General features: G+C 38.1%; 2 protein-coding genes and 1 pseudogene across 3 annotated transcripts in view; 1 reads left to right on the forward strand and 2 right to left on the reverse strand.

The window, feature by feature from the left end:
* Positions 1-25,829, forward strand: part of LOC117677329 (serine/threonine-protein kinase TNNI3K) — a 238,156-nt gene that overhangs the window by 179,142 nt on the left and 33,185 nt on the right. For both annotated transcript variants that reach the window (XM_087889820.1, XM_060689981.2), the window contains one exon: positions 22,344-22,403. In XM_087889820.1, the coding sequence (XP_087745946.1) occupies positions 22,344-22,403 (60 nt within the window). The remainder of the gene's footprint in view (positions 1-22,343; positions 22,404-25,829) is intronic.
* On the reverse strand, positions 5,642-7,750 carry LOC148114632 (uncharacterized; annotated as a pseudogene).
* On the reverse strand, positions 7,803-21,814 carry LRRC53 (leucine rich repeat containing 53). The gene is made up of 7 exons (XM_087888811.1): positions 21,781-21,814; positions 19,738-19,851; positions 12,154-12,861; positions 10,831-10,935; positions 9,806-10,018; positions 9,500-9,634; positions 7,803-7,906 (listed from the first exon to the last, which is right to left on the reverse strand). Exons 1-7 carry the CDS (start codon positions 21,812-21,814, stop codon positions 7,803-7,805), a joined length of 1,413 nt encoding a protein of 470 aa, XP_087744937.1.

Raw genomic sequence — 25,829 nt, forward strand, 5'->3', positions numbered from 1 at the left:
GCCCCATCTATTCTCTGCCTCCCGAGTCCCAGCTGATTGGGAAGAAATGGGGATTTTGCAGTAACCTTCCCCTGGAGTGGGGAGGGAATGGAGATTTTACAGTAGCCTTCTCTTGGAGTGGGGTGGGAATGGAGATTTTACAATATCCTTCCCCTGCCAGGCCCACCAAGACATGTCACGCCCACCAAGTCACACCCACAGAACCAGTAGTAAAAGTTTTTGAAATCCATCACTGCTCCACAGCCTCCAAAAATTGAATAAGAACAGGATGTGCTTTCAAAAATAGCTGTTGTTGGGTATTGGTAAATACTGGTTGGTCACCCAAAACATCATGATGAGTCACCTTTGACACATGTGTCATAGCTTCACTATCACTGCACAGTTTGGCAATTCGAATCTCACCAGGCTCAAGATTGACTCAGCCTTCCATTCTTCCGAGGCCAGTAAAATGAGGACCCAGATTGTTGGGGGCAACATGCTGATGCTGTAAACCGCTTAAAGAGGGCTGTAAAGCACCATGAAATGGTATATAAGTCTTAAGTACTATTGCTATTAAGGCATGAGGAGAAAAAACTGAGGACTGAGTTTTAGTCCTGCCTTAGGCATAAAGCCAGCTGGGTGACTTCTGTCCTAGGAAGGAGGCGATGGCAAAACACTTCTGAAAAACCTTCCCAATGTAACTTCAGAGACTTGTCCAGGCAGACTTTGAGAATCAGACACAATTGAATGGAAGAAAAAAATATAGGGCTATAATCTGCAACAGATTTTTCCATATGCTGATAGAAGTTAATTGGCGTTTTTTCCTACATAAAATAGAATATACTGCTACTCCACTGGTCTGTAATAGCCTCTGGCTGCCATCCAACCTCACTCTGAATAACATGGTGTGAAGAAAAAGCTTTCAGGAATTAAAAACTGAGAAAGATAGCTGGAAATTGCCTCATTTCCTTTAAGACATTAATAAAGGAATATATAACATGTTACAAAGTTACATACATTTTTAATTGGTTAAAACAATAAGTTAAGCATTCTATTTCAGAACTGATGTCTGAATACAAATAGCAAATTCACCAAGGGTTGATCTTTTTACAGTAAAATCAGCTTCATTATACAAGAAGGAAGTAGCTGGTAACTCAAGGAAATCCCAACTTTTAAAGAGAACTAAAATCTTAAAGAAAAAACAGAGATTTTTTTAAAAAATTCAAAAATGCATACTGATAATGTTTACTGAGAAAGACAATAGGAACTTGTTGTTATTTTGGAGCCTTTCTCCTTCTATGACTTCAAAAGCTGCCTTTCAACTAACTGAAGTTTTCTTTGTATGATATAAGAAAAAGCTTCATAGCTCAATTTCTGCATCTCTGTGTATAAAATGCATAGGAAGTCACCATTCTTCATACCTCCTAACCCTCCCACCCTTCAAAGAAGGCAGTTTAGAGCATGGCTGTCAAACTCGAGGCCTGCGGGCCAGATGCATCATGAGTTGGCCACACCCATGCCCGGTTTAGCGAAGCGGGAAAACATCCCAATACATCATGTGACAATGCCGTGATGACGCGAGTTTGACACCCCTGGTTTAGAGGCTTGAATGGTTTAGCAGGAAATCAGGAAGATTAAGGAAATTTTCCAATTTTCTTTTCTTTTCTTTATATTCTGGAAATACTATAGTCATATCCTTCCAATTGCTTCATCTCAGGGGGAGGGAGGGAGGAAGGATAAACCCAGGTTATATCTGGTGTTGCTCAAGAGATTGATCCAATGTTGTTAAAGTGATAGTATAATATTTATTTCTCAAAACCTTAAATTAGTTTAAAGCCTTCGATTGTCAGAAATTGATTATTTCAATACTTTGGTTAAATATTTTCAGATTATAAGGGACAAGAATAGATAGCTCCATCTACTGGTTAATTTTTTTACAGTTTCTCTACAAAACACTACATAATGAGGCATATTCTGTTCTGTTTCCTCCATCTTGCATTTTCACGCTCCCTTTATAATAATTTTAATAATAGAAATGATAAACTATCCAGGAGAAGTCAGTCATCACATCTAGGAAAGTGTTCTCTTTGGGCCACAGGCAACAGAACTAGTCCAAGATACTTTGCTGCTTCAGTTTGCATTTTAATATACTCCACAAACCAAATTTGAATCTTAGGATCCTTTTCTCTCAGCCATGTTCATGTACATTTTTCAAACCCTTGAGTCAGCAGAAAAATATGCTAACAAAATTTGCAGAGCCACAAGGGCCAAGCTGTAATCTGTCCTGCCCTAACAACAAACCAGTTTGAGCTCCCCCCAGAGATACGGAGGATCCCGGATCTGCGCACCTTCCGCCGCGCTGTGAAGACTCTTTTATTCCATCAAGCAGGCTTGGCCTAATCTCCTCCCTCTTTTAATACATAAATTTTAAATCTGTTCTTAAATTATTGGGGTGTTTTAATTTGTCTGGGCCAAAAAATGATTTAATTCGATTTTAACTGGTTTTTTAAATTTTTGTATTTATGTATCTTATTGCTTGGCTGTTCACCGCCCTGAGTCCTTCGGGAGTAGGGCGGTATACAAATTAAATAAATAAATAAATAAATAAATAAACTAGGGGTTAAGGCACCAGGCTAGAAATCGGGAGACTATGAATTCTAATTCTACCTTAGGCATGAAAGCCAGAGCAGGCTTGTTGTTGTGGGGAAAATAGGAGAAGGAGGGAAAATTGGGTATCTTTGCCATCTTGAAGTATTTACAAAGTAAAGAAAGCAGGACAAAAAAAAATTCTAAAAACTAAATTTAAAAAAATTAATTTACTGCATGACAATTTAAGGGCAGTGCTTATATTCCCATCCCATCTAATGTCAGCTGGCAGGGGAAAAAAATAACTGCAACCTTGTTTCCTTAAAATGTGATGGGCAGACTTGGGCAAGTGTGGGCAGAGACTGGAGGCTTCAGCTACTTGTCAAATGACCTGATCACCAAATGCTCTGTCTGGTGACTTCTCACTTCTGAATATGGGTCTACTTCTCTTCTAGAAGGCCAATAGATCTCTGTTCCAAAAAGCCCAGCTGACTGGTCAGCGGACAGAGGAATAATGCAAGAGGAAACATGAAAAACTCTCAAAGTGCATTGAATGGACTCCTTCCAGCTCCAGCTCAAGCCACCCTCCTGTTTTATCCCACCTATCCTGAGATATTTTTGCATAGAGATTTACTGGGATTGGTGCCAAAGTTGGGAGGTTTGGTGCAGTGGTGGGTTGCCCCTGGTTTGCACCAGTTCTATAGAACTGGTAGTAAAACTGGTGGGAGGCTCCGCCCACTGACCCTGACATCATCAAAACACTTTTGTGCATGCGCAGAAAAGTGCGCGTGAGCAAAGCGAGCACATGCGCGCAGCCCTGCTGCGAACTGGTAGTAAAGGTAAGTAGAACCCACCCCCGGTTTGGTGGCCTTCCTGTCACTTGGGCTAGAAGAGGAGCCTGGGAAGGAGCACTTCTCAGTCTGCTCCCAACTCCCAAATATCCTTAAACTAGATAAATTCTGATAATGAGTATTTGCAGATAGCAGCATCTACAAATAATCCATACTATATGCAAAATTGCAATAGGGTGGACAAAATGGTAGTGCTTCCCTCTTAAAGTAATAATAATCGAACAATAGAAAGAGAAACAAAACAAAAAACTTTGTAGAAGCAGCAGCATAACATCTTTAATGCATTAATTTGGGCTTAAGAACCAGCGATACATGAAATACATTTCTTTCCCCCTTTAAGTTGATTAGTAGTGCCCCATCACCACCATTATCCTCCCCTCCCTTTACTTATGGCTTACTTGTCTACTGAACAACATGTTGAATATTAGACCTCATGATCTTCCAGAATACCAATGTGTGTAGTATATATCAGAAATCTTGGTATTGCCTGAATTATGCCTTGTGAAGTGTACCTGGGCTGCTCCATTCACATAAACAAGGTGTCCAATTTCTCCTTCAGCCCCAGCCAAAAAAAGCCATGAAGAGCAGTGGTGAGTGACTGGAGGAGAGGGGAGGAGAGCTTCAGTCTGCCAATACAAGTTCAGCAGATAGCAGATCTCAATTTCATTGTCATCATGAGATTATGCATGAGGTGACATAGATTTTATGCGTACCAACTCTTGTCTCAAGAAAGATGGAAATGTCTAATTTAAAACTGGAACAGCTAAGGGTGCATTAGATTCCCTCGCAGAATGATTCTGCTGGCTGGAAAATAAAGAGGATTTTTTAAAAAAATCTTCCCAATAGAAGAGCCTGTTGGATTGAACTGAGGATGTATTTATTTTGAATAATGGAATGGGAGATGAACAAGAACTGTGTTCAGGTGCAAGGGAGAAATATATCTATGGCATAGAGGGATGTGCGGTGCATGAGATTTTGAAATGTACAGGTCTCTCTGTATTGTGCATAGTAGTGTATGCTGTTCCTGAAATTATAAACAGCTCTAGTTTTCATTGCTCCAAATGTTGTTTGTCCTTAATGAAGGGATGTCTCTGATGTGTCCTGAAGACACAGGCTCAATCATCTCTACCTTCCTAATCTCAGCTAAACTGGTTTCAGAAGCATTGCTAACCTTTCAAATCCACAGTGGAAGGCAAGTTAAGAAACTATTCACTTTCTTCCTACCGCCATTCTATATAACTGGAGAAGATACAACTTCCCTTATTCTTATACTTATTCCACTTCCTCATGGTACTGACCAACCAGTCTATCTTCAAAGTAGCAGATAGGCTTCCTTTTCTCCCCTATTCTGTCACAGAAGGTTGGAGGTTGCTACTGGCCAAGTCTTCCCATTCTCTGGAACCACTGTTAAATGCTTTCAAAATTGTAGCAGTACCCTGAGATTCATAGTGAAAATGTTCTAAGCATTTCATGATACTTTTTTCTCCCTGAAGACTTACCTCTTTGCTGCTTTCTTAAATGGTTCAACATAACATTGTGTGTTCTGTTACCAAACAATACAATCACAACTGAGTTTGAAAAAAAAAATAGAACAACAAAGAAAACAGTGCAACGAGCCTCTAAATTATGCAGATACCTGAGTTAACTGATGATGACTTTTTTTCAAAGGAGAGAAAACAGCCAACTTCAATACAGAGGTTTTCATTATTGTATAGTGTACATAAAATCACATATATTATTAAGAGGAACCATGTCACTTCCTTCATTTTGCAGAGTATTTTTTAATGTTTGAAATTTTGATGGAGAAATATAGTATCCCAAAACAGGACATATAACTGTCTTCTTAACAGATTCTTTTGCAGATTTTTGCTGTGAATCTGTGGGTGGCTCAGTGAGGGGGGGGAAAAGCATTTCTAACATCTTTTTCAGGTATAGCATTTAGAAACAATCTAAACTCTCCAACAACAATGTTTCCTTGAAGAAAGCAGAGAATTTGAATTCCCAAATCCGAATAGCTCTCCCATTTTTGCATGAGTTGGACTAGACCTGCATTAGATTTCAGCATTCTACTTTAAATAAAGATCAGTTAACATTCAAATTACCTCTGTCAGTCCTATATAATCTGATATTTTCATATATTATCTGATGATTTGAACATTTAAAAATAAATATTTTGTGTCTTATCACCCCTAATTTATGGCCACAGTTCTAAAACTTACTGCACATCACTTCATTTTCAATTCTGGTCTGACTTTTACCAGCTCTTTGTTTTCCATAAAATATTGCACTAACATTTGAAATTTCCGATCCAGTAAGCGTGGATTTTCATACTGAAAGGTGGTTTTGTCTTTGAAGAGGACTAAGGAAGAATGCAAGTGTTATGAAAGGTTTGCTTTGCTTTGTTCCATTTGCAAAGGAAATTCTTCTTTATAATCAATAGATGTGGGAGACGGTGTAGGCATGGGAACTGAGATTTCTGCTTTATTTATATTGCAGGAAAGTGAAGATGTCTCAGTTCGTTGCTCATAATTGACGTCTTTAAACTCTGCTAACAAAGGAGGCTCTTGATGTGTAGCTAGTGGCGTTTTACCTTCTTTATGTTTTGTGCTGTCTTCATCAAATGGATTATCCAGATTTTTTTGCAAATTGTGGTCATTATCCATATGCACATTATGATTCTTTTGAGGATCCATGTTTCTATTTAGATATAGGCTTCCATTTTCAGAAGAACTCGGGATGCTGAATGTATTAGTGATAATGGCCATCTTGACAATATTTTTATGCAGTGCATTGGATTTGTTATTGTCCCATTCATCCCCAGATTGTGCTGCTTCTTCTTTCAGACCTGGTGAGTCCAATGGTATATTTGGAATCAACTCACTGTTGCTTTCTGTTTTAAAATCTGGTCTCAGTTGCTGTGTTAAGGTTTCATCTTCCTCTCGGTTGTTAATTTGTAGTTCTTCTTTCAGGGCTTGACAATCAAGCAACGTGCTACTCAAGTGAAATGGTGGTAGGAGTCTATCTGTTTCCTTTTTTGAAATAATCTGGTATGTGTTCAATATTTCCATTACATTTTGAGACTCCGTACTGGATAGATTTTCTTGCACAGATTCAGATTCACTAACCTTTTCCTGCCCTTCCAGTTCATCTTTCCTGATGAAATTTCTATTCTGCCCTTTTAAAGGTTGGTCTCTGAAGTGATCTATACCCACACTATGCATTTTATTTTCCATTATTTGCTGAGAGTGCATATAATCTCCATTGCTGGGTTTCTGAAAGTCAAGGCCATCTCCTTGCCTAAAAGGAGCTGAAGAAAGGCAATGGTGTTTTTCTTTTGATTCCTTTTGCAGAGAATTCTGATGAAAGGACAAGACTTCAGCATCTGAAGTGCCCCTCTTAAGCTTTTTAGAATGCAATAATGTAGGTATATTATTTGTTACATTTGGTGCAATATTTGGTGAGTGGCCAGATGAAGGGGAGATAATGGGAACAGTCCTTCTTGAAGTTTTATTTACTGAGAATGTAGGTGAAGCACTTGGAGGTTTTAAATGCTTGGTTGATGAGGAAGCCTTGATAATATTCAAGGCAGGCATATTGTGAAAAGAAGCAGAAGTGGGTATTTCTGCATCCTTGCCATTTTCTTCAGGCACTTCCTCAACCGCTGCTTTGTTAGAAATACCATTTTTGCCCTTTTCTGACCTCTCTTGAGTTGAATGTTCTGGATTCTTTTTTCTTTTCCTCTTTTTCTCTTCCATCTGGGAAGTAGGTAGCAGTCTCATGGGTTGACAGCGTAAAGGTTGCTCTAAGCTTTTTTGATGGTGAAGTTCCTTCGGCTGGATTTTTCCTTTCCTGAAAAGATGTAAATTTAATTGCACAGTTAATGAATTTGGGCTTTTCGTGTTTATTTTATACCTTTGAATCGGTTCATTCTCTTTTTCCCTACGAGGATCCACGAGAAGGAAAGAAGATGGATGCCTTTCTTTAATTTTTGCTTCTGAATCACTAAGCAATTGTGCCCAAGTAGGAGATTGGTTTCCTTGAGTCTGCTCATGCCATTGTTTATTCTGAGGAAATCCTTTTCCGCTTAAATCACTAGTTGTCCCATTTGCCCTTTTTATGGTTGCCAGTTCAGGTGTGTAAAAACTAACCTGCTTGGGTTTCTTGGTTTTCTTGATTGCTGGTGATAAAGGGATATTTTCAGCATTCATACGGCAGCCAGCTGATCTTGTGCCCTTATCTTCACTCTCTTCTGCCTCCAATCTTATGGTTTTGCCATGGTTCTCTTCCATTACTTTTGGGCAATTTTGATTTTTATCACAGTATATGCATTTAGAGATAAGGAAGTGGTCTAGTTGTGGAGAAATATTCCTGCTCCTTGCTAAGAATTCACATTGTGATCTCTGGTGTTCTAATGCCGCTTGCACACAGTGTTCCTTGGACTCTTCTGTTGTCGATGACAAGGCTGTAATTAGGTGCCTTTGCTTGTAAGGCTTGAAGCAGTCATCACACTCAGTCTGAGAAAGAGACTGACACAACTCATTTGCTAAATGTTCCCCAAGCTTCTCCGGTACCAAAGCACAGACAGGCCTTGAACGTCCTCCTTGCCGTGTGTCACTTCTGATTCCTGCTAAATAGCAAATGTTGAAACTTAACACATGTAGAGGGAGTTTTCATATACTGATTAAGCAGATGTTTGGAACACCTTCAACACTGATGCCCGCCCCCACAAAAGTATCTTCTCTGGAACAACTGGCTCATTTCTCTCTTCCTCTGCAAAATATAATCAACTGAAGAAGTGCTGTCTTTAACATTCATTCAGAGGGAACATTTCTTTAACATCTGAAATGAATGCTTGGAATTTTTAAAAAATTGACTTTGACCAGAAGTAATTATCATGTATACCAGGGTTCAACAACTCCTGGCCACAGCCCACTACCAGACCTTAAGCATTTTGGAACCGGGACACAGAAGTGGTAGGCGAGCATGTGCATGCATGCACATCCCCACTCGTGCAAGCACACACACACACGTTCCCCTCATGCAAGCAGCAGGCAAGCAAAGGTGCATGGGCTCTATTTACATGAGAGAGGGGTAGAGCAACCACCTCTTGCACAAATGGAGCTGTGCCCATGTGCATGCACTTATCTGCCATGCATGCAGATCCATCCCCTCTCTGCCCCCCCAACCCCCCGCCAGTCCAAAAAGCCGAAAAGGGGAACTGTAATGTATAGGCTATGTAAGATAACAATATGATAACTTCTGGATAGAAAAGATGTACCCAGTTTGTTGTTATTTGTTGAATACTATGATGGTGAAAGTCAAATAAGTCTGTGAACTGTCCGTTCTCCACTCTATTTTCCTGCCCACCATGTAATGTAGTTTTCTTCTCTTCTATATCTCTGAGCTTTTTTCTCTCCCTTCCTCCCTTTTTCTTACTTCAACCAACCATGTCTAAATTTTCATTGTTCCCTTTTTATACCAATTTGTGCCAGCGATTTATTGAGTTTTGTCCTTCCCATTCCCTATTTATTTATTCATTTTATTAAATTCGTTTACCACTCATCTCACTGCAAAATGACTCAATTACCAGTCATCACCTTCATGGATATGATTGAGAGCTATTACCCCCCCTCCCCAAATTGAATGTGCTTTTCTTCCTTCCTCTGACGTCATCTCAAACTTTCTGTGCCAGGAAGCTGCCCTTTTCATGAAACTACCACCATCTTTGTGCTATTGTTATCAGAGATCCAAAATCAAAGAAAATGGCTGAATTTGTATATTATATGTATCTACTGTATTCCACATCTCTGTAGTAACCTTCATTTTGTATCTGTGTAGCTACTAACAATGTATTTAGTCCCACATATCGAAACCATTGTTCTGTTGCAGGTAGGCTATCTTGGCATGGGATTTAATTACATTTCTGATTAACTTCTCTTGCTCAAACATTCTTGGATCCAGGAGCCATAGACTCCAGTTTCATTTTTATGTTGCAATATGTTATGTCAAGGATATCAGCTAAAACAATATTCAGGGAAGGAATTTTTTTTTTTTTCATTTTCTCTTTCTGGAAGATTACTTACCTTGATTGAAAGTCGTATCATCTTTTAATCTTGCATTTAATGATTGCCCAGAGTTTTCTAAATGTTGAGTTCTTTGGAAATATTTTTGCAGTGCTAACTCTGTTTCATGAGGTACTTCTATATTCTGGGAAGCTTCTTGAGGGAAAGATTGAAGCAGTTTACATTTAAAGCATAAGAAATGCTTGTTTTCCGTTGGTTCATTCTTACTTTGAATGCTTCCAAATGGGGTTTTTGGGCCTGCGCACTTACACTCTGGCTCTATTGTTTCTTGACAACTATTTTTCTGTAAATATGGCATTTCCTCACCAGCACCCAACCTCGACATAACTTTTATTTCATTTTCCCAAGTTAAGTGGCAGTTACAGTATCTCTTAGTGAGGTAATTTCTTGGCTCATGATCACATTGAGATCCGTCTAGGACTCGGCAACAGCAATTTTCTGATGGGCATCCATTTACTGTGTCAGACTGAAGTTTCCTGTTAAAGAAGGCTAAAGCTAGGCAAGTGAGGCCAGCACCTCCTGTAACAAATAGAAAGTTTATCAAGATATTACAGTAAGAGAAGTAAAAGTGTTCATATTAGACATTGAAATACAGATGTAATAAAACAACATAACTCCCGCAATATGAGATTATTGAATGTAGCAGAAGAGGAGAGTTGCATAGGGAATCAATTAAATCCCCTCATATTTTTATGTCTATATATGTCAATGATTTTGCATAGAATATTTTTTAAGAATTAAATGAAATATATAATGCATAAAGCTACATGGTGATGGAACAGTCTCCCACCCTGCTAATTTTATACACATTTTTGAAGCATTCCAATTAATTTAAGCTTATGTATAGATTCCAGTAATGTACAAGTAAGATTGCAAAGTAAATAATACAAGGAAAAAGGAGGAAAACCCAGGATGAGTTTAAGTGTCTATGGAACCTCAGCATTTTTATGTACATAGACGGTTTGCTATTTCAAATAAAGAGCTACTAAACTAACACTTTTGTTTGACTCCAGAAGGGAGAAAAATATCATTTATCAATTCTTTCGGCATCCTCATAGCTTTTATTTTTATCTTGGCCGTCTCTCTTCCACATGCAATGTGTGCTTAATATTTCTTAGTTTGTGAAATGAAATAAGATCAGAGCCTAAGATGGTATAGCTTCAGGCAATGATATAACTTCAGGCAAGCATTTCGATTCCAAAATATAGATATATTTTTAGCAGGTTTTTTTTAAGGATAGAGATTATTGTATTGTCAGCTGAGCAGTGCTGAGGGTCATATCCAAGAAGCAACTAGTCCACCATTCCAAAATAATGAAATATATCCTATACCAGGCGTAGGAGAGGACACTGCTCGATAAGCATGTGAGCGTTGATTCCTGTAGCATGTTGGAAACCAACCATTACAAATATCTTGTTCAGACAAGTAGACTACAACTATAACGTGAACAGTGTAACACAAGATCAGATTGTGAACGCTTCTGCTCAGTTTATGAAATGAGAATTTGTAATTCAGAAGAGCAGCAAAACAAATCCACTGTGCTGACTTCATCAAAATAAGTTGCTGTGAACACACATATATATTTACTGGGCCCCCAACAACATTTTAACAATAATTAATTTGTATGGAGCTTTTTCAGTTGACATTTGGAAACCTCTTAAAATAAACAGCACCAGTAGGATACAAATACTCCTTACAATGGGAAAATGGAAATATTGACTGGGAGAGAATCTACACAAAATAAACCAAAGTTGGTTGCAGACAGCTTGTTGCCTCAGCAGCAATGCCTCAGGTGAGGGGGATGATTTCAAAAAAGTCAAAATGGCAAGGCTGGCTTCACAGTCAAAGGCAAAAGCTGACATATTGCAAAATGGCAGACTCCAGGATCATCTATCTCTCTATGGGCCAAAATGGGCCTCCTAAACCTTCTTGGACAATACAATTATGGCCAATTGCAGCAGAGTGCTTTTTTATATAGGTATCTCTATAAAAATAGAAAAAGGAAGCAAAAAGAAGCAAACATAATTTAGAGCACTCTATGCAAGAGGGAACTCTAGAAGTGGCAGCTAGTTTTCTAGCAAATTCATGTTATGAGATTAATTATTCTCCACAACCCTGAACCGCCATTTTCTAAATGGCCAAACTGCTTTTGGCAGTTGTGGTCACAACACATCTGAATGAAAATCAGGTTAGGGAAGATTGATCATTGTCAGATTTTATGTCTGCCTCTGTGATTTTTTTCTTACTTCATAAACAGTGAAGAATGCCAATACAAACGGGTGGGATTCAACCGGTTCGGACCAGTTCGGGCAAACCGGTTGTTATGATTTTGCGCAGTTCGGAGCACCGGCAAATCACACCATCAGCTGGCCCCGTCTTGCCATGAGTGACGTCGAGTTGGCCATGCCCTCCCAGTCACATGACCACCAAGCCACGCCCACCAAGCCATGCCCACAGAACCGGTTGTTAAAAAATTTCAATCCCTGAAATATCCCTGAATATAAACATAAAACAAACTAGGGACTGAACAAGCAACACTTTGTTAAGAGAATCATTACCTACAAAGGAGAAGAGTGCTACCAATGCAATGTCTCGCCCATATTTCTTTTTCCCTTTTTTTAAAATTCTGGATGGTTGCTTCAGTGCAGACTTACAGTTGATCTTTGTGAGTTGAAGCAGATTTGTTACCGATGGGTTTTCAGAAGCTGTGCAGTTCATATTTTCAGGATTTCTGAGTATTTTTGATGAATTCACATATTGCCTTAGAAAGGAAGCTAAATCATAAAGTTTGCATGTGCAGTTCCACCAATTCTGGTCCAGGCTAAGAAGTTTTAATTGACCAAGTGGAGAAAATGTGTCAGGGATAAGAGCTAGCCTGTTTCTAGAAAGGTCTATTTCTATCAGCTGAGGCAGGCCATGGAAGGCTCTCTTTGCAATAGAGTTAATGAAATTGTTTGATAGATCCAGGATTCTGAGGTTGCCAAGATTTGCCATCTCAAAGCTGTCAGCATTGATGCTGGTAAGCTGATTTCCATTTAAATGGAGTCTAATAAGAGCCTTCATGTTCTTGAACCAGGTGCCATAAATGGTACTTAAAACGTTGTTGCTGAGCACCAGCACCTGAAGCTTCTGAAGTTCATGAAACGTGCTGTATGTGATAGAAAAGCTTGATATTTGGTTCTGGTCCAGCAGCAAAGTCTTCAGTGTTCTAAGTCCAAGGAAGGCATCATCATTAAATGCTTTAATCCCATTAGTACTGAGGCTTAGGAAAGTTGCATTAAGTAGGAAAGAGAGGTTAAACCCTTCTACTGAAGTGATACTTCCATCAGTAATAATCAAAGCTTGGGTAGATACAGGAGCAGCTATGAGAAAAGAAGAAAAGTATAATTATATTTCTATATTTGTACAAATATGTAATTCACATCCTCTGCTTTAATACTAGTCATGTCTTGCAGGTTAAAGGAAGATGAGGAAAAGTAATAGCAGAACTGAGAAGTAAAAAAATATGGAATTTAAGCTTTAAGTCAGGTTTGGAATAATTTTTGAATAAATACCCACTTCACCATATACAAATGAGCAAGATGGTCAAATAAGTTCCTATCAACATTCAGTATGTTATTATGTCATAATTATAAAATGCTGTATTTTTAAAACATGATATTTCTAGACCTTATGTCTTTTTTGGAAATGCAATATAAAAATATAAAAAAAAATACCCCAAACTAAAGAATTAGTAAAGTCAAGTCCAAAATTTATATTTGCTATGTAATTTGAACACTTTATGGAGGCTAATAAAACACAGTAAAATAGATCACATAAATAATCATTTTTTCAAATCAAATAACAATTTTATAATCCCTTTTCACCTTATTTTAAAAAAGGGAAAATGAAAGGAAATGTATAGTTATAATCCGCAACTCATGGGTAGAAAAATTGACATCGAGACAACTAGGGAAGCTGTTCCGATGATGAATGAAAGATTATTTATAATGTACCCAAATCAACACGAAATAATAATACATTTCAGTGAACATTTGAAAAGACCTTACTGAAATGAACGCTACTAGTGAGGTGACATTATAGAGGGGTTTGGATCATAAAGGAAGAGCCTTGCTAAATAATAACATTGTATATTCAGTGTGTTTGGAATTGCTATCTGAATTTCAACTATTTGCGGAAAAGCAGTATTTTCATCTGTGTTGAAAATATTGACATAGAACTAGTTCAAATTAGAATCTATTTTCAGTTTTACAGTCTTATACCAAATGTTTACATTGGGAATGAGAGTTGTGATGTGTAGATATTAGAAAAGTGGAATTTTTTTCATAAATAATGTTTCCACTATCCAGTTATGGAGACAGATGTTTAAAATCAGGGTATTGCACAGGCTTATTTCTTGTTAATGATTTTATTGTGCATCTAACATTACTGGCAGAGCATTTGAGAACATATTCTGGATGTATATCCTTTATAAGATCCCCATTTCCCCTTAAGGTGAGATTATAATTGACCTCAGTATTTCATGGAAAGGGGTGAGTGATGAGTCTTATTCTTTCTTGTATCTTTGGCTTATACAACCTATTACAAGCAGAAAGGTATTATGGACATAATATCTAGAATGCCTTATGATCTTTCAGTTTGGCTGTGGAATGAATTTGGCAGAGGAGGCCTTTGTTGCCTTCATGAGTTGATTACACAGTTCTAGACTTTCCCAATAAATAAATGGCAGGCCAAAAAGTGCATTGCTATCAAAGTCTTCCAGGATAATACTGCCTTCATGCAGGCAGATATATTTCCAAACCCATGGGAAAATTGTGTAATAAAATATCCCATAACATTACCATAATACATCCAGGGCAGACAAACATGATGGCTAGAGTAGACCAATTTCTTAATCAGTGCGGCCTGACTCTGCTATGCCAATGGCAAGTCTTCATTCGACCTCTGAATAACATAATCAATCTTTCCTTTCAGGATTGAGCCACCACCAGTCCTCTTTTGGCTTCCTAGTTGTTCAGACCCTGCCTTAGATTCATCAAAACCTTCGTGCAACATTCATTCTTTACCCATGAATTCATAATTTCTTTCACTGTGTTCCGACATGACCTATTTGTTCAGAAAACAGAAAACCATCTGTTCCACCAGGCATCACAAGTTAAAGCATTCCTTATTACAATCATTTGGCGGAGGAGGTGACATGACGGGCTGTAATATTTTAAAAAGTCCCCCCTTTCTTGCGGATGTGAGAAACCATCAATGCTTTCATTCAAGCATAGGACAAGCAAGCACCATACAAGCTTCCCACATGCTGTTCGATGACCCCACCTCGATCCTGACATGAAGCTCTCAAGCATTCCCAGAAAGGCGCCTCTCCTGTGTAGCAATGGCATTTGAGGTCCCCCACCAATTTACTGCTGTTAATGTTTATCTGTGCTAGGAGGTCATGTGCTGTTTTCCCTTTACAATATGGATTTTATTGTCTCAGGTAAAAAGTAATAAACTTGACGGAGGGCTAGGCATGCTGTTCGCTTATTGATGCCTTGAAGGATTTCCCCTGGGTTTCTCATTAATGCATTAGAGAATGGCTCCTTGCTGAGATGTGTATTGCTTTCAATCATGTCCTCTGGAGGATAGATTAGCCGAGTTTTAGCCTGCGTATCACACAAGCGCAAGCATGATGGATGGATGACTAGAATGCTACTGTTGAATGAGTAACCATTTTAGCAAGCCAAACAGTGGTTTTTACAGTGAGTTAACAGCACTGTTTTTTGTGATGTCCCTTTATCATATAACCAAGTTTGGACTCTGAAATCTACAGGAGCATGAAGGAAACTTGGAGTAAAATTAAGCCTCTCTTACATCTGCCAATTGTTTCTTAGAACAGATAAGGTGAGCCTCTTTTCCACAATTCAAGTATTACAGGCTTTAAAGAAACAGAATTCTTTAATGCTATAGAAGTATTAGCAGAACACATGGCTGACTGAAAATGAAAATAATTTGATTGATTGTTGATGCAAGACCTTGAATTCCAGCATGTTGGTGAATTAGGCTGCAAGACTTGATTACAGTATTTGCTAGATGAATAGTGTTACCTAATATAATACACAGTCCAGTCACAAAGCTTAAAGCAAAGCCTTTAGACAAAAGACTAATTAAATAACAGCTATTAGTTATTACTAATTAACTATTATTTGTGACAAAAGCATTGTACAAGCAATCGAACTACATAAGAAACCAAGCTACACAATGCAGCTGATTGTTCATTTAAATAAGCCCTCTGAAATCATCCACAGAATGTGACTAATACTGTCTCAGTACTATAGTCCATCCTCAATCCTGATTTAAAAAATGGTCCAGATAATCCATTTCATCCCAGGCCCTCTGTAGCTCACCACCCTCTTGATCTAGTAGTTGTCTGAATTCTTTTTGCAGCCAAGTATGATACACCTACCCATCCAACAACTTGTGGAACAGAACTTGGAAATAGTAAAAGGACACGCAGGAGCAAACCTCACCAGGGTGGCCTCCAAGGGGAGTGCATGGCGGTGAGATAAACAATTCTAACAAGAAGCAAAAGAAGCCTGTGTTAAAGATGGAATATTAAAGTCCTGTATTAAAGATGGGATAATATGTTGTGTGTGTTGTGTGTGCATTATTAAAGATGGGATAAAGAAAATGTAAGTTGGCCGGGTTGGGAGAGTCTGTTTACATATTGTGAGTGTATATCTATTTGTTATAGTCTTGGGTTTTTTTAAGTAGAATGAATCACTCCTTTTACAGTATATTCCTCTTTCTTTTGCCATGTCTTCCTTTCTTATATTATTTGGTGTGTCTGTTTCATATTTTATTGTATCTAGTCTATTTATTATCTGACCTTTCATTCTGACCCAACCTTGCTCTACGTTCTGAATAGCATTCTCCATCTTGCAATTGTTCTTAGTCTTGAACCATATCTCTATTCCTAGCATTTTGTTCAGCACAATTCTGCATGATGCTGTTCACTTTTTGCAGACATATACATATTCTGTTGTGAAAGATGTGCATAATCGTTGGGGTGGTGATGTCAATTCATGTTATGTTGACTCTGGTAATAGCCTAGACATGCCCCTTACAGTTTTTTTCTCAATGTTTTTTGCAATGATTTGCCATTACCTGCTTCTTAGGGCTGACAGAGAGTGATTGGCCCAAGGTCACTCAGCTAGTTTGTGTGCCTTTGGTGGGTCTCGAATTCATAGTCTTCCAGTTCCTAGTCAGGTGCCTTAACCATTAGACTGGCTGTATTGTCAAGTTGACTGTACTATTTAGCTATCAAGTGTAATCTAGAAGTTATTCCTATTACACTCAGAAAGTTTTCTAGCAATCTCTGATTTTATGAAGCAATCCTAGAGGAAAGAAGCAATAACAATTTTGCATGCTTCTTGGCATGACCAATCAAGATGATATAGAATACTTTCAGCATTGCTTTGAATTGCCTTTCAAGCACAATCTTGAATGAGAACTCACAAATGTTAAGAGCAGGTAAAGAAAAATTTTTACATTATTCCCTGGAAACCAGTGACTTTCACACAGCTTTCAATTACAGTGTGGTTTAATTAAATTGGTATCAATTCTTCCACGTACAACTTTCAAAGTCAGGGAATTCATCTTAGGAAGTGCAAGTTTAATTTGTATTGATTTTGATTAGCGCTTAAAATCATTGGGTCCTTCCATCTTCACAGCCAAATTAGCTTTTCATTAAGACTAAAGCAAGCACAATGGCGGCCATGGGTAAGGCCTTGTCTCATATAAGTGTTCCTTGAATGCTTAACATGCTTAAAGGAGATTTGTTTCTATTTCAAGAAATTAACATGCCAATGGCCCCCTAGGCCATTGATTACTGCCCTGCTAATTCTACAAATGTATAGAATGACTGAAGTAGAAAATGTGATCTTATAGAGCAAGTAAATCTTTACAGACACAACTGTCTCTGCCTCTTTGTGGTCCTAATATTAGAGATTTGTCATAAAGTATTAGATATAAAACAAACTTGTATAAGAATTTTTTAATAAAAGGGGCTTTCTGTGCAAGACCTCAGTTATTCTGATCAATTCATAGACTGGCTTGAAAACCTGCATATTTTTTCTTAGTGCTTTTCTAGTGAAATGATCCCTTTTAATGGATTCCATCTTAAAGGACATGTATTGAATATATTTTGTACAAATTGTACACTTATGCGCTTTGCTTGGAGGACCTAAAGAAGAATGTAAATTATACCTGACCAGCATTGTTGCCTTGGCTTATTGAATCATTTATAAGGATTGTTCATCTGTGCCCATTAACACCGAATGTTTTTATAATCAATATGCCTGGTTCCTTCATGTTTCTGGCTTTCAGATGTCAACATGATCTGAATGCCATATAAACCTTGAATTAGTTATCTGTCTAACAGACAACTTACATTCCTTCCTGGATAACATTTGATTCTGATAGATCCCATATACAAAAATTTCAAAGATGCCCAGTATTTGACTGCATTGTCCCTTCTACAATGAATGCACTTTTGCCATTGGAGGTTTGTCACAACATCCTCATCATTCCAATCTACAGAATGTCAACAGCACTTCTCCAGTCCTCAGTTATGATCTTATTTTGATGTTTCTTTTTTCCCTGTTTCTCCTAAAAGCTTTACCATTTCATTTAAAAAGAGGACATTTTCCCCAAAGGCTAATCTTTGCATGGCCAATGATCAATTCTCCTCTTCTTAGGAGAGGGCCTAATCTCAAATATGAGGAGGAGGAGGAGGAAGAAGAGCTAATGATATGTGGATCCTACCATTGCCATGTCCAGGATCTTGCTTATATTTTCTATGGCATATTTGATGAGGTGGTTGTTAAATTGTTAGTAAAGTAACAAAGAATTACCATTCTATATCTGCTTGCTGCAATCTAGTGGTCATCTGGTTTTTTTGCAGCCCACATTTGACATGCTTAATTTATAATCTATCTTTTTTTTTCCTTGCATACAAACTTACTGAGAAGCACTTTTGCATACAAAGATGCAGTGCTATCCTTTTTTATGTTTTTCTTTATGATCACTTTGCAGTGCTATTTTAATTCTTGGATTTTGGGTCAAGCACCTGATCTTTCTGCAGGAAGCGGGAGCTCCAAAACACACAGCTATGATAGACCTGTGGATAAGAAAATTAAGACAATATGGACCAACAAATATAGTGACAGCAAACCCTGAGGGAAATAGCTGATCAAAATAAAAGCAAAAAATCAGGATGCTCAGGAGCAAATCTAACGGAATGTTCCTCTTTTGTCCCTTTGCTGAATCACTTGTTGGGAAGATCAGTGTTTTACTGTGAAAAGGCACTTTCATTGGCAACTTTATAATGAAAAGGAGGGACCAAATAGAGCATTACAGAATTCTGGATATTACTAAGTTCATATTTAACATCATTATAGACAAAAAGAGAGCACTATGACCTTCTTGAGTGCTCTGTGGACAGAGAGGGGGGAAATTTAAACAATAAAAATAAATACATAATGAGAAGGCATTATTAATTCACTACTACTTTAACCACTATTGAGCTACATTTTTTTCCTGCTAATTCCCCCCACCACCACCCCGCCACTAAGAATGAGTACACAAACCAAACCCTACTTTAAATTTGTTAATCAGGTGTCTGATTAAATTGTTGACTTAGGCAAGCAATAGTAATGAACACAGCCACTGTATCTTGTTAGCATTTCTACAGATCATTTAGCATCAAGAGGTGGGAGGAGAAGAGAAAAGACATTCTTTCAGAATTATAATGCACTTTATGATGCTAATCTGTATCAGTGCTACATCACTTAATCTTGCTAATGCTGAAAGATTCCTTGGCGGGGTTAGAAGGCAATTGATAGCTCATTCAGCCAGCGGACAGCTTGAACTTTGCACAAAATGTGGACAAAACTTATTAAAATGATCTATTTTGTTTTTCTTAAAGCGTTTGGCTGAGTGAAATGACTGTTCTCGGTAACAAAGGTTTTCAATTACCTCTGAAGGGCTTGGAATAGTTTGGATAAGGCCCCAAGGCAAAGAGAAATGAAACAATGCTATCACTCTTCAGTCAAAATGTGAAAGGCTAGCTCTCCGAAAATTTACCTCTCAGCAGCAGGCATAAGAAGCAGTCAATACAATTACAGCCGGGCTGGGTGAACTTACAGTACAGAATAAATATGAGTTCTCTTTAAAGTGTCTGACTTGGTTACCTAGTATATATGTTAACCCTTGGCACAGAGTAACTTCTTCAGAGCATACCATGCATGAAGAGGGGCACGGCGCTATTAAGTGAAATAGCATAGCAAGCAGAATGAGCAGGGCACCTAGAAGGGAAACAGAAAGAACAAATAAATATATTGTGGGGCCTGACATTTTTATTATTCTGATCATTATATCCCTGCAGCTCTACAATGAAAATTAATCACAGCGGTTTTTTTAAAAAGTCCCTTTAAAAAAAGTAGATGTTAGTCAGTTCAGCTGGGTAAACGAGACTATATGTTTCCATTTGGAATATCTTAAATGACAACCAGACTAGACAACAGAAAACAGAGTCAAATTCTAGACATGAATCTATCAGATTTCCATTTATGTGAGCTTTGAACTATGAATATGTGAAACATTCTTTCACTTACAGTTAGATATCCACCTATTTGGCATTAAGAGAAGCAATATATGATGGTTAAAGTATGCTGTTCTTTTTTTTCCCCCTTCACTGAAAAAAGCTTTGGGAGCTGAAAAAAAGCATTTAATAAAGCATATTTTATTTATTTTAAATTCTTTTTATTTATTAAATTTATGTGCCACTTATCACATGTCTAAGCGACTCTAGGTGGTTTTAACATTCATTAAACGCGGCCGCACGGGGGATTATGGGGGCGACGAGGCGCTCCCATGTGACACCTCTCCTGCGCGAGCTGCACTGGCTCCCGGTGGTCTTCCAGGTGCGCTTCAAGGTGTTGGTGACCACCTTTAAAGCGCTCCATGGCTTAGGGCCGGGGTACTTACGAGACCGCCTTCTGCCACCAATAGCCTCCCACCGGCCAGTACGCTCACACAGAGTGGGCCTCCTCAGGGTGCCGTCCACCAGACAATGTCGGCTGGTGACCCCCAGGGGGAGAGCCTTCTCTGTGGTGGCGCCCACCCTCTGGAACAACCTCCCCCCAGAGTTACGTACAATAACAGACCTCCGGATTTTTCGTCGGGCCCTGAAAACCCATTTATTTCAACTAGCTGGGCTGGCTTGAGTCAAATTTTAAATTGATTTTAAATTGGAACAGTTTTAATTACGGCCAAGATATTTAATTATTTTAATCAGTTTTTAGATTTTGTATGTTTTGTATGTATGTCTTGTTTTTACTTTGGCTGTTCACCGCCCTGAGTCCTATATTGGAGAAGGGCGGTATAGAAATTTAAACAAATAAAAATAAATTAAGGTGCTATCAAATTTTAGACAGAAAAGTAATTTAAACAATTAAAAAAATACGTTTAAAGGAGTAATATTATGCACAGATTCAAGCAGACCATTGAAACTGAGCAAATAGTTAAAAACATAAGGGAAAAAACCTGTTTGATAAGCCCATGGATTTATTTACTCCAACTTCTTTTCCTTAAATATAGCTGCTTCTCAAAAATTGAGACTACAGTATAGGGTGAAGGCAAAGCCCTACTGCAGGACCTTTTACAATGTCGCATAATGAAAGCTTCTTCTAGCTATCTATTTTGCTGAATGGTACTTGTCTGTTTTGTTTTAAAATCAGTTAAGCCAATAGTCATCATTTATATGTTGTGTCTATTAAATCCATGTGCTAAAATATATAGAAGTGTTTTATTTTGTCTTCCCTAAATCTGCTATTAATCCATTTCATTAGACAATGCCCAATGTTAGTATTATAAGAGCAGGAGCACAATTTCTCCGTGCTTTTTTTATATATAATGGGTAATTTTTAACCCCTTTTTTATCCCTATCTCAAACATAATTGTTGGATCTTCAAACATAACCCTTCAATCTTTCTTTATAGATGATCCAATTTCTGATTGCTGCTTTCTTCACCTTTTCCAAGTCTTCCATATTCTTTTTGAAATGAGGGAACAAGAATGGTACACTACAATGTTATACCATAAATTATATCTGTTCCTATCCTTTTATTTTCCTTCAATTTTCTAATAATCACCAGTACATAGAACTTCCCCTTTTTGGCCACTTCTACAAAGCAAATTGATATTTTCAAGGGCCTATTTCTAAACCCTTTTACCGCAAAGTGTTATAGACAACTGAGACTCATCCATACATGTGTAAAATTACACTGTTATGGCCATTTGCTTGAATGTGTACTTTACATTTTCATTTTCTTTCAGGTCACTATCACCATGGATCCTGTAAAACAATTCTTTTCAGTAGTTTGAACTGAAAGATAGATCATTTAGTGAAGTTCACAGAAAGATATATCCCTCCATAATCACTAAAAATTTCCTATGGAAAATTATGGTCTATTCTAAGTAATGTGGGATAAGACTATAAAGTTGATGGGAAAGAAAGAATCAACCAAAAATGGTATTGGATTATAAAGTAGAAAGTTCTACTCTCTTCTGCCTTACTCTCATATAATTCAGGGAAATAATTTTACCCACCCAGTCTCTCAGGGACTTGCAAATGCCTCCAGAATAGAGAAGATAACAAAAATATTTTCTTAACTTCTTTAAGCTAAGCTATCTTGAGATCCAAGCAAGTAGTCTTCAAAATTATAAATATCTGCTTGCAAAACGTGAAAGGCATTGTCACAACATTCATATTGTTATTGTCTTGCTGCATTTGTAGGGAAGACCTGAGTTTTCTGAAGTAGTGTCCAACTTAGAAGAATGTCTGTGCAACATAGAGGTAAGAACAAAATCTGTTTGTTACTAAATATGGGTGGCTAATTTTGAACAATAAACAATGATTCATTGATTGCTTACTGAAAAAATTCAGATATACTTTTGAGATATTCTACTCTGTTTTCTTTGGAGCCTAAGCTATTTGGTTTTGGTTTTTTTTGGTTTTTTTTTTTTGTTTTGCAAACTAAGCAATTTGATGAAAAAGAAGTATAATAAATGCTCTAACAAAGGGGAAAAAAGCTAGGTCATCATAATTGGAAATACCTAAAACCCTCATTATTTCTCTTGGCTGAAAACAAGGAGTAACTCTGAAAATTGAAGGCGGTTTGAAAAAAAATCATTTTCTCTAATGTACTTAACAATTTTATTTTTTAAATCCCTTTGTCACTTTTGTATGAACTTTTTTTTCCAGGGTTTCTTAAGCATTGTAAAAACCTACATAACATTTTAACAGCAACAATTAGGAAAATGAGTGTATACACCCCAGGCATCCATACTGTATATTTTCCCTGCTGATTATAACAATATTGTTTTTTAACCAAGAAAAAAACAGCCAATCAGAATGTACCCTTCTCAGCCAATATCTGATTCCTCTTCTGATCTAGCCAATAAGTGATCAGCTACTGGCCAGCAGTAAAAATCCTTGCGCTTTTCAATTTTACTTTAAAAAAAAGAAGTTCCTTTATTTTCTCCACGGAAACAAGTTTGTTTTTTTTTAAAGCAAATTGAAAAGAGTCTTATTGATCCACTTTCTGCCATATCTCTACAAGACAACTCTCTCTTTACAGAATGCCTCTTCGCTCAGTCTGTCACACTGCCATTAGACTGGAAGACCAGGTGAAAGGAGCTGAATCAAACTTTGTCTCCAATGGTTTCACATAGTCATATCATACAATGCCATCAGTCCTGTTGTGTGACTTGCTGCTACAAATGAAAATTCCCTATTAGCAAAAAGCAAAAAGCAAAAAAAAAAAAGCCTACTGCAGTGATGGCTAACCTTTTCCAGACCAAGTGCCCAAAGTGTGCGCGTGCGCGAATGTGCATGCTCGCCCCCAACCCCCCCTAATGCAATGGGCGCACACCCCTGTGCATGCACCCTGCCCTCGTGCATTCACACGTGGCCCCTGCATGTGCCCCAACCCCGTGCATGTGCACGTGAGGCCCGCGCATGCCTCCCTGCACATGGGCCCCACGCCTGTACATGCACACACGCCCACCCGCACATGCCCCGCCCCTCATGCATGTGCAGCAGAGACCCAAAGACCAGCTGGCTAGCAGGAGGCGTGCGCACATGCGCAGCAGAGCTGAACTGGGGCAACGTCTCACATGCCATCAGAGAGGGCGCTGCGTGCCACCTCTGGCACGCATGCCATAGGTTCACCATCATGGGCATAGTGACAGCAACAGAGGAAGAGGACCAAGTATGGTGGACCAGATATAGTTAAAGATGTTTTCTCTGAGCTTCAAAATGCTCAACAAATGGACACAATCCCCTCTCTGGTTACATCCCAACAGGCAGCCAGAGTAATGATAACTGTCACAAGACTGATGTAGCAAAATTCAGCTATACTGGGGGAGAGGGGGAATCTAACTTATGCATTTTATACTTATTTAAGTTTCTGCCCTCTGTTCAGCAACAACTTTATGGGAGAAGCATACTAAAATAATTAGATCAAGTTAAGATCAAATGTGTCTTTTGTCTTCAACTCTCTGTAGGAGATCGTTCTAAAGTCTCAAGAAATAGAACAGACAAATCTATAATTTATGCTACAACATGATGACTAAACTACCTTACATTTACCTCAGTCTTCATCCTTATAACCACTAAAGTGATCCAAGAGATAGGAGTTTGGATTAACATTGTAGCGTGGACATGAGTACATGAGCAAAACGTTTTTCCACAGCAAATCCCCTGGACCACACTGAAGCTCCTTGCTAAATAAGCTTAATTAACCAAATGTGATTAATGTAATTTAATTAGCACAAGCAAGGTATATTTGCATCTCTTCAGGAGAGCTTACAGGCAATTTAATTCAAAGTATTCCAGTTTTTTAAAATATTGTACGCAGTATCTTAATGATGTTGCTTTCAGGATTACACTATGAAAGAATCCAAATATTAGAGTTAATGAACTAGAATTAATCAGCAATACTATCAAAGCGCCAAGCCCTGTGGTGCCACGATCACTTCTTCCACACCACTGGAACATTATCAGAACTGCAGATCATAAAGCAGAAGTCCTAAACATGGAAATAGTAAAAACTATTGAGCCTCTGATTGTTATTACATCATTTACTGATATAAGAAGCACAGTAAGTTTTTTTAAAAAAACTGGTGTATTTGAAAGTATTGTATCTTTAAATTTCTATCTAGAGTGTAGTGGAATGTAACATGGATTCCCAGGACAGAGGGGCTGCATTCAGAGGAGCGAGAGACAGCAAAGTTTAGATAGTTTGGTTGGAAAACAGAGGGTCAAGATAGCGCCTCTCTAGAATTTTCAGAGTATATCTTTAATGATGAAAAAAGTTGCTCTAGTTCAGGAGTGTCAAACTCATGGCATCACATTGTTGTAACGTGACATATCGTGACTTCTCCCCCCTTTGCTAAACCAGGGGTAGGTGGGCGTGGCCAGCACGTGATGCATTTGGCCCGAGGGCCACGAGTTTGACACTCCTGCTCCTGTTGCACAAGATTTCTGTCTATAGATGAGGAACAATAAAGAAAATGGCTCAAAAGTAACCTTGTGTGTTTTTCTTGCTTTTTGGAGCCTGACATCATCTCCCTAATTTCCTAATTTCAGACATGTAGAACTGGGGCCATATCTTCTTGTCTAAGGCAAGACTAGAATTCATGATCTTCCCATTTATATCCTGGTGCCTTTAACCGCTACACCAAACTTGCTCCCTTCCAAGGCCTTACTATACCTTTATGGTGGCACAGTGGTTAGAATGCAGTACTGCAGGCTAATTCTGCCAACTGCCAGCAGTTCAATTCTCACTGGCTCAAGGTTTTCTCAGCGGTAAAATGAGGACCCAGTTTGTTAGGGGCAATATGCTGACTCTGTAAACCGCTTAGAGAGAGCTGTAAAGCAGTGCAAAGTAGTTTATAAGCCTAAGTTCTATTGCTATTAGTATTATTCTTGATTTTGAAACCCAAGCTTTCGTATTTCATCAGGGAAAAGGATACCTTTCACTAGGAAGAGAAAAAAATGGATTGAATATTTTCTAAAATAAATGGTTGAGCTGGCCAAACTTGACTTCAGTGCATGAATGATAAATATTGGGGCACTGTAAGCATGTTCAATTTTAGCAATCAGTTCTTAGAAATACCACCTGTGCATGTACATTAGAAAAGTTTCCAAGGTATTTCACCATTCCTAAGTGGAAGGGTCAGGATGCTGGTTCCCAGTATCCATTTTTCTTTCCAGGTT

The sequence above is a fragment of the Pantherophis guttatus genome, chromosome 3, assembly GCF_059756535.1.
Source record: "Pantherophis guttatus breed Tessera chromosome 3, ASM5975653v1, whole genome shotgun sequence".
NCBI lineage: Eukaryota > Metazoa > Chordata > Lepidosauria > Squamata > Colubridae > Pantherophis > Pantherophis guttatus.